Here is a 12,462-nt window from a genome sequence, read left to right as displayed (position 1 = left end):
AATGAATCCTATAGTATCATGATCTCATCGCATCATCTCTCATATTTAGCGATGAACAATTCTTTATTTTATTTATACGTTTATTTATTTTTGGAACATTAAACATGCCTCATTATAGGTGTGCTGACACGTAGTTTGGTTGCATGTGATCATAAAATGTTGGTATGTGCATATAATGAATGTTGCTTATTTAACTAGAAGTCGAAAATATCCTCGTGCACATTATTGTTTCACAACTACTTTATTAAAAAATAGAATCATATTATACGTATAGATTTTCTTCATATAATTATTTCACAGATGACAAAACATCATCGAAAGATGGAAAAAAAAAAGAGAGGAATGGGCTGCCGCCATGGCAACATCACGTATGAGACCCGTGAAACCTCCCCTATACTTAGGGAATAAATCCTAAAAAATAAGATCAAATAGTAACACATCCAGATCAAAATAATAATAATAATGAAAAATTACACAAAAATAACTTATACTTGAGAGTAGACAAACATACTCCAAATAAAGCGGGTAACGATGAAAGCTAATTCTCCATAGTCACCCTACTTTATCACCTTAAACTTTCCCAAACCCTTCCTCCTAGGGTTTTTCTCCTTTACAAATCATACAGATCCATATGCATTATCATATAAGTTCATTTGATGAAAGCTAAAATTGATTTTTTGAGAATTAATGATCTTGTGAAGTTTCTAATTCCATTCAGTTCGCGGATTAGCTCGTCCTGCGCCTGAAATCAAAGGAGCAGGTTGATCTCTTGCTCTCTTCCCGCACTATTCTCCCACTGAAAAGAGCAATTGAGAATCTGGAGCACCTTTCTGAACGCCCGTCAACGGGAAATGAGTCTCTTTTACTCAGGTACTATAGTAGTCCATCCTCTATCTGTCATAGATATCTGTTGTTAAATGTTTACGCAGTGATTTTGTTAGCCGAGCTTTTAGTAGTGTTGTACTACGATTGGATCTCGAGGGGTTTAGCTGAATGACATTCGTGATAGTAAATTTGAAGATATATTTCTGGAATAATTAGTAAATGTTTAGTGGGATTTTTCTTCTGAGGCTTCATGGTTTTTGGAACACTTGAAGAATTAAAGAAGAGAAAATACAGTTCTCTCTTTTCTCTCTTTGGTTTTGTTTTTGCTTTTTTTTTTTTTCTTTTTTTTTTTTTCGTTTTCGTTTTTGTTTTTGATTTTGATTTTGTTTTGTTTTTGTTTTTGTTTTTGTTTTTGTTTTTTTGGGAAAATAAAGCTACTTTTTTTTATTAGGATTTGATGAATATATATTTATGGTTTCAGGTATTTTTGAAATTCATTTTTATGAGCTGCTTATAACTAAAAATGAAGGACGAAATGGAGATTTTTTTAAAAAATTGAGAAAAAGTGAGAAAATGTAAGATGAAGCGAAATAGTAATTCTTATATCATGATTTCCTGTCACTGGAAAACAAGATTCAATTGAAGTTTACACAATAAGATGCATTTATTGGGCTTACATCTTTAGTAGGGTTACAATATGTTTTCTGGGAGTTCCAGAAGTTGTACTTCTAGTCTCTATGTTGCTGTATCGTTAGTAGGTTTCGTGGATTGTGTAAAGAACGGTCCTCGAGACAAGGGTAAGTGACCCATTTTTAAATTCGTTGCTTTGGTTCGTAGTGTTCTACTTGAGAAACAATTTTTTATTATTTATTTATTTTTTTTTTAAATATTTTGAATGAAGAAGGAAGGATAAGCACATGGAAGCAAAATAGTGTTAATATCATGATTTCCGCCAGTCTTTCATTAAGTAAGAACTTCCCATCGCGGAATTCAGGAATTGAAAATCCAAAAGTGTTTAAGAAATTTTGATCAATTTTTAATCTTGACAATGAAATATGAAGCAAATACGACCTTTTTCCACCAAACAAGTCAATAGGAAATTTCAATAAGAAGCACTTATTGAATTACAATTTTAGTATAGTTTGTATGATGTATTATCTAGGTTTGCAAATCAGATACATTACAATTTGCTTAAGTATAAACTGATGATCAGATTATCTGCGTACATTTATGGCTTTGCTGGTTCCCTGCATCACCTTCTAAATTTATAGTAATGTTTTCCCTGTTATGTAGGTATTCGATATGCTATGACTAGTATCCGAGGACAGTTTTTAATTACCCCTGGCTTTCTATTCTGAGTCTCCATGTCGCCAGATGGTTAGTAGGGGTTATGGATTGTGTAAAGACTGCTACCCGAGTTAAGGGTAAGTTACCTATTTCAAATTTCACTATGTCGGCCTTGTAGTGTTCTGGGTATTTTTGACAGACTAGGAATAATTATGTGAAATTGTGTGCTAGCATCCTTTAAAGTTTTTTTCTCCTCTCTCTCTCTCTCTCTCTATTAAGAAACTGCTTGAAGTATGTCTCTTTGAATTTTAGTTTGAGCAAGGCTAAGGACCATGAAAATTAGTTGGTATTCTTTTTTTGTGCCATTCAGTTCACTCATTGAAGTTCGTCTATGACAGGAGCTCATGCCATTTTATTCCTTCGTTTCCATCTCTTTTTCTTGCTAATCGTGTGGGATCTCTTGAACATTTCTTTGCTTAGATGGAGCGGTTCCCTAATCTTAAGCCCCTGTTTGAGCCCCATTATTTTAAACTCATTTTCCCTCTTATCTCATTTTCAACCACCAATTCTCCCAATAAAATAATTTTGTATGTAAATCCAAACTTTTTCCAATTTTTTAACCACACATTCTCAAAAAAAATAAAATAATAATAATAAAAAAATACAAAATCTATTCTCAGAAAATGGGGCTCAAAGAGAGGCTAAATTCAATATGCATTCAACATAGTTGTATCTGTGCTGGTAAGCTAGGGATATATGCTGGTAATTCACCTGAATATGCAATGAATGCATTTCATTAGTGATGCTTTTCCTACTGTCCTTTAAGTACAAGTTGCTTATAATGATTATGTTCTATTACATTTGACTTAAAACATCTTGAATCAATGCCCCATTATGTTTTGAGGTTTTATGATGCAGCACCAATAGAACACCCAATGGAATATGAGAAATAATTCAGTAATGAAGAAGAAATCAGAGGTAGAGATGGCAAAAGAAGAAAACAGTAGAAGAAGGAAACAAGTAATGGAGGAAGAGAGGAATTTCGCCACAAGCCACCAAATATTTTATTCAATTATCAACTGTTTCAATTACATTACAAACCAGATTTAAATAGCAAAACAAAACCCTTAAAAAAAAAAAAAAAAACCCTAAAGAGAAAGGGCCAAGCCCATTATATAAGTCCACTAATGTAAATAATAGTCCAACTAAAATAAATAAGAGTCCAAATAAAATAAAACAAATATAGGTGGATGTCCTCATTTTATATGGTAACGTCGAACATGCAATGTTTTCTATTAAAACAATTGAATATATCCTGATTCTAAAGGAATGTTTAATGGTATTGCAGGTTCTTTCTCCCATCAGTTACTAATTTTTGCTGTCTGGTTGTCTAGCTTTCGGAATGTGCTGGCTCTGCAGACACTCCCTGAGCCTAGTCACATTTCTTCCACATCTGTGCTGGCTAGCCCACCAAAAAGTGGAATATTCGAACCCATAGAAATATCACCAGCTGTAATTCCTCATCTGCCTTCTCCTGAGGATTCTTTCCCACCAATGTATCCGACTTTTCCAACTACATACGATCCAGTCCTGACTGGAAGGTGCCTTGTAAATTTCTCTGCCATTTCGAGTATCATGGACAAAACAGCATGTGACTGTAATCAACCTTTGGCAGCAGTAGTAGGAAATGTTATATGCTGCCCACAATTTAGTAGCTTGCTCCACATATTCCAGGGATCTTACAGCACCCGTTCTGATAATTTAGTTTTACAAAATGCAGTTGCCGATGATTGTTTTAAAGATATTGTCAGTATACTTGCTAGTAGAGGAGCAAACAGCTCACTACCAACCATCTGTTCTGTAAAATCTTCAAATCTTACTGGTGGTTCTTGTCCAGTGAAGGACATAACCACTTTCGAGAAATCAGTGAACACAAGCAAATTACTGGAGGCTTGCGGTAAAGTTGATCCTCTCAAAGAATGCTGCAGACCAATTTGTCAGCCTGCAATTATGGAGGCTGCACTTAAGATCTTGGGAACTCAGTCATTTTTGAATGACAATAAGAATATAATTGGACCATCAAATCATGTTGACATGCTTAATGATTGTAAAGGCGTGGTTTATTCATGGATCTCAAAGAAACTCCCTCATGATGCTGCTAACACAGCATTTCGAATATTGTCTGCCTGCAAGGTTAACAAAGGTGTGTGCTATAATATTTCCACCCATATGCTATAGGATTGTTATGGATCTTGAATTCGAAACATTTTAATTCTGCCGCCATGTCCTTGCCTTTATATTTGGCCTCATTGGACTGAACTTCTGCGGAATATTCAGTAGATCTGCTCTTTTTCTGATTTGCAGGGGATCTCAATCTGATCAAAATAAATGATCTAATATAAAGTCCACTACGTCTTCTACATTTATTAAGGAAAGAATACACTGCTTAAACTGCTTTAGGAAAGTAAAGTTGAGATTTAGGAGTTTTAAATTGGAATGTATTTATTCTCTTTTAACTCAAAAAAGAATGTGAATTTCCTTAACATGTTTCTTGTTATGTTGGATTTAAGGTGATTTTCAATGAAACTGATATTGTTCATTGAATTTCTTATTTAGAAGCCTCTTTTGAATGGTTATGATATTACTTTATGCTTTAAATTTCATTGATGAGACCTTGCCATTTTGTTAATAGTGATAACCATTCATATAAAATATTCTGTTTCTATTTTCTGCATGCACGTGTTAACAAATCAATGCTGAAGATATGTTAACTGAATAAAAATAATCTACTCCAATTGGTTCCTCTTATTTTCATAAGTACCGAAGCACATGCAATGACTGAAACAAGTAATTAGTTAGTTTATCAAAGTTACCTATTGCAAAAATGATAGTTTAAGAGCCATTAGGATGCTTTGATGGATTCTGCACAAAGACAAGCTGATTAGATGTTCTACAACATTTAGATATAAACTTTGTTAAGTATGCAGCATCTGCTTGCGGTTTTGAATCCCGCCGCCTTTCCTACAGGCTTTATCTCCTATCCTTAAAGAAGAATTGGAGTGGATATTGAAATCTGAGTGTCATTCTGTGTGCGCTATATCAGAGCTACTTAGTTTTGAATAATGGATAGATGTATTATTTTGTCTTCTAAATGATCATCTTGTGGGATGCAGTTTGCCCTTTGGATTTAAGGCAACCATCAGAAGTAATTGAAGCATGCCAAAATGTTTCTGCTCGTAGTCCTTCATGCTGTAGTTCGTTAAATACTTACATAGCGAGGGTACGTAGGCAAATGCTAATTACAAATCGGCAAGCAATAATATGCGCTACTGTATTTGGGTCCATGCTACAAAAGGCTGGGGTGATGACTAATGTTTATCAGCTTTGTGATGTGGACTTGAAAGATTTTAGTCTCCAAGGTGAGTATTTGAATTATGATTTCATTCTGGAATCTTTTGTTAAGTTATTTCTCTGATCTGATAATCTCTTTCCTCTCTCTGTTTCGTGATGGAGCAGCATATGGACAAGAAGGTACTCTCTTCGTCCACCTTGTCCTCTTTCATTTAATATTCCTTTTTTGGTGTTCTATATATTGGTTTTCTTTCTTGTGGGATGCAGTTTATTGCTTATTTGCAGAGCATAATTCCTTTTATTCGCTTGCAAAGCATTCATTTTTTTCAACTTTTTCTCCCGCTTGAACTTGAAGATGTCTGCATGTCCTTACTGTTTTACGTAGTTTTAGCTGCTTGGGACATTCTTCTTCGGTAATTGAATTGCTACTGTTTGGGTAACACTTCAATTGCCCTAATATCGTGTGACTATAGTTCTTGTTTGATAAGATCTTAAGATGTCTATGAAAAAATTTGATTGCCTAGTTACTGATTTAGTCACAGCTCAGCATCTTCAATTACCCTAATATCGTGTGACTATTGTTCTTGTTTGATAAGATCTTAAGATGTCTATGGAAAAATTTGATTGCCTAGTTACTGATTTAGTCACAGCTCAGCAGTCAACGAGCTTCCCTTTGTTTAATTGTCTCAGTTTGTCGATCAAAAATTGCAGTCACATGACTCTTGTTTAGTCAGAGCTCACGGTTAATTTTAAAAATAGGTCTAGTTTCTGTGCCCGTATTCAACTGTTCCAGCTGTGCTTTACTTATTGTTTTTAAAATGGATTCGAGTGAGTTCTTTAACTGAATAAGAACTTACCAACCTTACCAAATTGGATAGAGTAACGGCTAGGAAATGAGTAATAAAACACCAAAGAAATGCCAATGAAAAAGGATAAAGTAACACCAAGTAAAATGGATGCAAAGTCGAGGCAAGAGTTGAACTATTTGTCCTTGAGTCAATTTTGCCTTGCAACGATGCCTGCAAATGATGATTATCAACTCTCACGATACAATGACTACCGTCTTGTGTTTTTAGCACTCCAAAGCTACAAGAACGTATCAAATGATGGTTTTTGTACTCCTTTCTTTTGAAATGAAAGACAGAATTTTATGCAGAATTTTGGCTAGGAAAATATGAATTTTATGTTATGCTATTATTGCATATGATTAGAATATTGTAATGAACGTCTAAAGGATCTTATTTATAGAAGAGGAGAGGGTGTGAGTTAAGAGATACTCCCCAAACTCACCAGCCTATGTGAAGGGTCGCAACCCGTTGCTCAAGCGCCAGCAGTGTTAGTTTATGCAGAGACTTGTCGCTCACTACTCGAGCACTAGGTGAGCGGTGGATTTAGGCAAATTCCCGGTCAATTTTTCCTCTTTTCTTACAAATTTTGGATCATAATTTCTCATTCATTTGGAATTGATTTTGAGATTTCGAATATACCGTGATCATCTATTCAACGGGTAGAATAAGTTAATCTATTTATTTTCATAATTTGACTACCGAATCAAGTTTGAATATTTGGCTGAAGTTGACACTAAAAGTCTTTTTTTTTTCATGGTTTTATACTTTACCAAGTTTAATCTCTTTTAAATCAAATTCCAACATTACTAGCATTTCTTTTCGTGTTGTCCAGCCTTATGTCTAAGCATCTGGTTTCGTATTCTGCATTTATTTCAGGATTCTGCTGATTTAAGTACTGTGTGAGCTTTTATCAGAAATCTCATGCAGAATCCAGCCATTGGTTATATTTTGTTAATTTCAAGTGAATCTTTTTAGGTTTGTACAGAGTGTGGCATATGCCTTCAATTTCAGATGACTTCTGAGAGAGAATGTGGATTTATTGATTGCATTTTAGCTCTTCTGCCCTTCACTCGCCTATATTCTCCTCCGTTAATTGGGATTGACCACAACAAAAGACTCGGCCTTATTCTCACTGTAATTTGTGGTCAGCTGCATGCATGCATCATTTTTTCCCCCACATCTCTGTTGGATCCATTGCTACATCTGTTGTAAGATCCTAAGCAACTAAATTCTTATAACCTAAATATGTTGCTTCCTTACATAACATCCAAACACCTAACACGTCATTCCCTTAATTCGTCCTTAACTGTGTATATTCTCATTCCCTTAAATATAAAAGGAAATTGAATAAAAGCAAATATTTTTGTTAGTAATTACCAATTACACCTTCAGATTTCGTCTCTACTGGTTCTATAGTAAAAGATCAATTGATGAAAACCAAAATTAGGACTGTATTTGGCACTTCTAGTTGTTGGTTTGGTCCTGGGCTGAACCACATGCATTAGTCAGTCAGTTGATCAAGTTCTAATATAAACCTGTTTTATCTAGCTATAAAAATTAATTTGTGTCTTTAATTATAGCCCCTGATTGAGGCCCATTCAACTACATATTTTCTTCAAGTAAAATAATTTTATACGTAAATTCAAAACTTTTCCATACTTTCTAACCACACTTTCTCCAAAAAATTCACTTTAACAAGACAAGTAAATAATATTTTGTAACTTAATAATGACGAGAAAGTTGAATTAGTCCATAGTAATTGACTTTGTAAAGTTAGTTCAGATTGATTTCATCTTGGGCTACCTTTGAACACGTTTTAGCTTCCAATTCGACTAACTGTAGAGCTTACTAGATACGGCTTATCGAGACATACCTGTGCTTACTAAGAGTGGTTCTGACATTTGCCAAACACTGCAACTGCCATGTTGAACTTTTGTACTTGAAAGTAAGATGCTTTTTCTCAAGTAGATTAAGCGGTGGTACTTCTAGTAGATTGTTGGAAATAAGTTTGCGCTAAAGACTAATAAATCTTTATACCCAAATGTAGGGTGTTTACTACGAAGCCTACCTGCAGATATGGTGTTCGATAATTCATCGGGCTTGAGCTTTACATGTGATCTAAGTGACAATATTGCAGCTCCATGGCCCTCATCGTCGTCTTTCACGTCGTTATCTCTTTGTGCCCCTGGTAATTGATTGGGAATACCATTTTTTACTGTTCATGTGTTTTCAAATAACTCGATAATTTGTTTAAATGACCATACGCTGATGACTTGTACTTAAACTTGCAGAGATGTCCTTGCCAGCATTACCAACATCAGACACTTCAGGTAACCTTGCTCATTTTGGTTTTGGTGCGTGTGCCTGCATTTGTTGACACCTTTATCATATACATCATTTTTATTTCATCACAAACAGGTATTAAATTTTAAAATAAGAAATGACTTTGGTGAATGAACTCAATGCGGCTAAATGCAGTTCTTTCTTTTAGGAGACTACTAAATCATTGACTATGAGTCTGGGAAATCTTGGTGTTTCAGTTTGCCTATCCGTCTATGGACATTAGTTTTGTTCATTTAACCTACTTTCTCCCCAATGCTTCCCATTAAATATTGGTGTATTCGGGTTGGTCGCTAATTAATCATAACGAAAGCTTTATGTTAGATCGCGCTCCTAAGTTATGGTCCTCCATAAGTTATTTGGTCTCAGTCCTTCCTGTGACTCCTTTCATCCTATTAAGTTTTGAAGACAAATTTAATGAATGGTTGATATATAACAAGGAGCAATATTATTCATAATCAATCACTTCAATAGTCATTCTATGTTGCAGCTTTTTATTTGAGGTAGCAAAATCACAGTAGAAAATTAATGACTCGTATCAGAAGCTGCCACAGAGAATAACTATTGCAATCATTGACTGTGAATAACATTATTCGTAACTAAAACAGATCCGTTAATTGAAATGATTATATATGGATAACCTGATGATCATGTTTTGTACATTGCAGGTTGTGATAGGGGTGTGGTGGATTTCTTTGTACCGATTCTTCTTCTTTTTGTTTTTGTTTTGGGTTCGTTGCTATTGTAGAGAGAATCTGCTGAGCGTCGAGACTTGTTTGAGTTAGAGGGCTTTAGATTGACTGTGTGAACATGTTACGTGTATATTTTGAGCATCTTTCTTCGTGTATAGTTTTTTTTTGGTTCGGTTTTATTTTATGATCAATTCTAAGTAATTAATAATAATGTTTTTAGCTTTTACAAGGAAATTGTTTTTCTCTATTTATTTAATGAGTAATTATATTTAAGGTTTTCGTTCATGGTAATATTTATGTTCTTAACTTATTTTATCGAATTTTTATTTGTAATTTTTTATTAATTACATCTCATTTTCGATGATGATTGTATTAATGTTTTGTGCTTGTGCGCTTTGAAATGAGGGGAGAGAATTTCTCACTTTTAACATTTTTTATTTTTTTGAAAAGGTAAGATGATCTCTACGTTGAGCTTTTGGATGAAAATCGTAATTGAACTCGAAGTTCAATTTAATGAATGATTAAAGATTATAATGCACAAAAAAGTTGGGAACATAAGTGCAACAACAAATAAGATGAAGGAATTTAAGTGCAAATAAAATGTAAGTAATAAAAATTGTAGTGTGAATATAATTAGCTTCTGAATAATGCTATTCATCTCTAATAGTGTTAAGCACAGTTACATTGCATTAAATAATTGACTCATTTAGCCCTCGTTTGTTTATCAGTTTTGAAAAAATGAGATTGAAAAATATAGTCGTTATAAGTTCCACACAAGAGATATAAATTCAAATTTGATGACTTGATGTGATGAATAACGATCATATTTTTCATTTTAATGAGGAAAGAATGGAAACCAAACAAGACTATGATTAATTTGATTGAACCTATAAAATATAGAGACCTGAATGAGCGCACTAGCACTATTGGTGCTAGATAATAATAATAATATTAACTTTTAGCCTCCGTTGATAAAGATTAAAATTAGATTTTTAATAAATTTTGATAAAAATGTTGATAGAATGTGTGGTTGAAAAGTTGTGAATCATATAAAATATTTGATTAAAATTAATTGTTAATTTTGAGTTGAATTTCAATCAAAATTTCTAATTATACAAAACATGAAATTAGTCTTCCAATCTCCTCCCCAGCAGGACATTCCAGGACTTCCAAGAATGAGATAGGGAAGGTCGATTGTGGGGAATTGAAATATCTTTGGCCTGAGCCCGGTCTAATTAATTATTTATTCTTTAATTTTATTCAGATTATTGAAAATATATTTTAAAAAAAATCGAATAGGCTTTATTACCGAAGATGAAAGTAGTGATTCTTCAATAGAATGGTCATTATTGTGTAAAAATGATATTTTGATTAGTGATTTTTTTGATAATTTGTAGTTAAAAAGTAAGAAAAATTTTTGAGTTTAAGTGTAAAACATTTTATTATGTACGTGTGATTGAAAATAAATATGAAAAATAAATTATTTTGTTTTAAAGAAAGTCAGATAGGGGCTAAGTTTTATTTTCATTAATCAATCTTTTTTTTTTTTTTTTTCAAATAATCAAGTCGTCAAATAAATTTAATTATGACTTTGGTAGAAGAACAAAGCCACGTAGGCCCTGATATGTCACATATATAATTTGCATGTCACCATTATTTATCAAAATAAGTCAGTCATGGATCAACTGATTTTAAATGGGTAAATATATTCATATCACATTTCAATTACAATGAATATCTATAAAATTTTCTTATTATTACATTTGTGTTCCCAACAAATTTTTTTTTTTCATCATCAACCCTTATTAATTTTCACATCTTTTGTTTATTTAGGGATGTCAATAGGATAGAGCAAGATCCCACTTCTCTCTCCGTCACCCGTTTAAGGCGTAAGGGAGCTAGGCGAGATGAGCGTTTGTCTGTTTACGTATCTATTTAATTTTTTTATATTTTTAATAATTCATTTTATTGTCGACATTAATATAATTATTAATTTTTTAATTAATTTATTTATTTATAAAAATTAAATTATTTGATTACATTTGATAAATTAAATTTTTTATTGTTTATTCTTAGATAATCTTAGTTAGTTTCTTCAATCAAATTTTCCACTTTCTATAGATACTAGTCTCTATCACGTGTGTTGCATGAATTTTGTATTTATTGTATTTTTATTAATGTATGAGTTTTAGTTTGTTTGGAAAGTTTTTGAAGCAATATCTGAAAATATTTTCATGATATAAGAAAATAATTGTAAATTATTTTTACAATTGTATAGCAGTATGTTATCTAGAAAAAATATGTTTGTATATTTTATGCTTGAATAAGAAATAAACAAACTATTTTGCTTTTATTTTTTTATAGTGTTGATATGATTGAATTGAATATGAAAATTGTATTTCTAAATTTTGTGTAATTCAATATTGTAAAATTGAAAAAAAAAAAACTCTCTGCACAGTGCCGAAAGAGTTAAACCGAGTGCGGAGTAAAAATAAAAATAATAAAGATACGGAGAGGAAAAAACATCTCCGCACAGTGCGGAGAAAATTGAACCATGTGTGGAGAGTTGGCAAACTCTTTGCACAGTGCGGAGAGTTGGTTCGCACTATGGCAAAACTCTCCTCACAGTGCGGAGAGATTTTCTCTCCGCACAGTGCGTAGAGAGTTGAACCATGTTCAGAGTAATAAAAAAAAGTGCGGAGAAAAAAAAACCTCTCCACACAGTGTGAAGAGAGTTGAACCATATGCGGAGAGTTGACAAACTCTTCGTACAGTGCGGAGTAAAAAAAAACTCTCTGCACAGTGTGGAGAATTGTTTTCAAATTCCTTAATTACAAGTCAATTTCAAGATTATAATTTTTTCGTATATACAACGAAACAGAGTCGAAAAACATGGCTCAAAATCAATTATGTTTTCTTTAAATTCCAGTTACAGCTCAATTTCTGAGCATGCAAAAAATCATATTTACGATATTAGAAATGAGTTTTCTCGTTATTCATACAATGAAACAATATGTGAGTTGTGCAAAGAATGAGATATTGATAGTACCATGGCATTGCTTTTACAAATGAAGGCTCTAGGGTACTATCCAAATTCAATATTTTACACTTACTCGATA

The 12,462-nt window shown here is 32.9% G+C and overlaps 1 protein-coding gene across 2 annotated transcripts; it reads left to right on the top strand.

Annotated features, from left to right (window-relative positions):
• Window positions 1–487: 487 nt before the first annotated feature.
• Window positions 488–9,572, top strand: LOC111371545 (uncharacterized GPI-anchored protein At1g61900-like). Of its 2 annotated transcripts, XM_022993595.1 has the most exons (8): window positions 492–870; window positions 2,119–2,249; window positions 3,461–4,315; window positions 5,286–5,531; window positions 5,629–5,643; window positions 8,359–8,499; window positions 8,603–8,641; window positions 9,320–9,572. In XM_022993595.1, the coding sequence occupies exons 2-8, from the start codon at window positions 2,216–2,218 to the stop codon at window positions 9,397–9,399; spliced, it is 1,410 nt and encodes a 469-aa protein (XP_022849363.1). In that variant the 5' UTR covers window positions 492–870; window positions 2,119–2,215; the 3' UTR covers window positions 9,400–9,572. The 2 variants fall into 2 exon arrangements, 1 of the variants encoding a protein (XP_022849363.1); XR_002698602.1 differs by lacking the exons at window positions 8,603–8,641; window positions 9,320–9,572 and adding an exon at window positions 6,712–6,841 and having other exon boundaries at window positions 488–870; window positions 8,359–8,448.
• The last annotated feature ends 2,890 nt before the right edge of the window (window positions 9,573–12,462 follow it).

Source organism: Olea europaea, chromosome 22 (assembly GCF_002742605.1).
Source record: "Olea europaea var. sylvestris chromosome 22, O_europaea_v1, whole genome shotgun sequence".
In the NCBI taxonomy this organism is placed as follows: domain Eukaryota; kingdom Viridiplantae; phylum Streptophyta; class Magnoliopsida; order Lamiales; family Oleaceae; genus Olea; species Olea europaea.
Note: the sequence above shows the minus strand (reverse complement) of the source record. Positions and strands in the feature narration are given on the sequence as shown.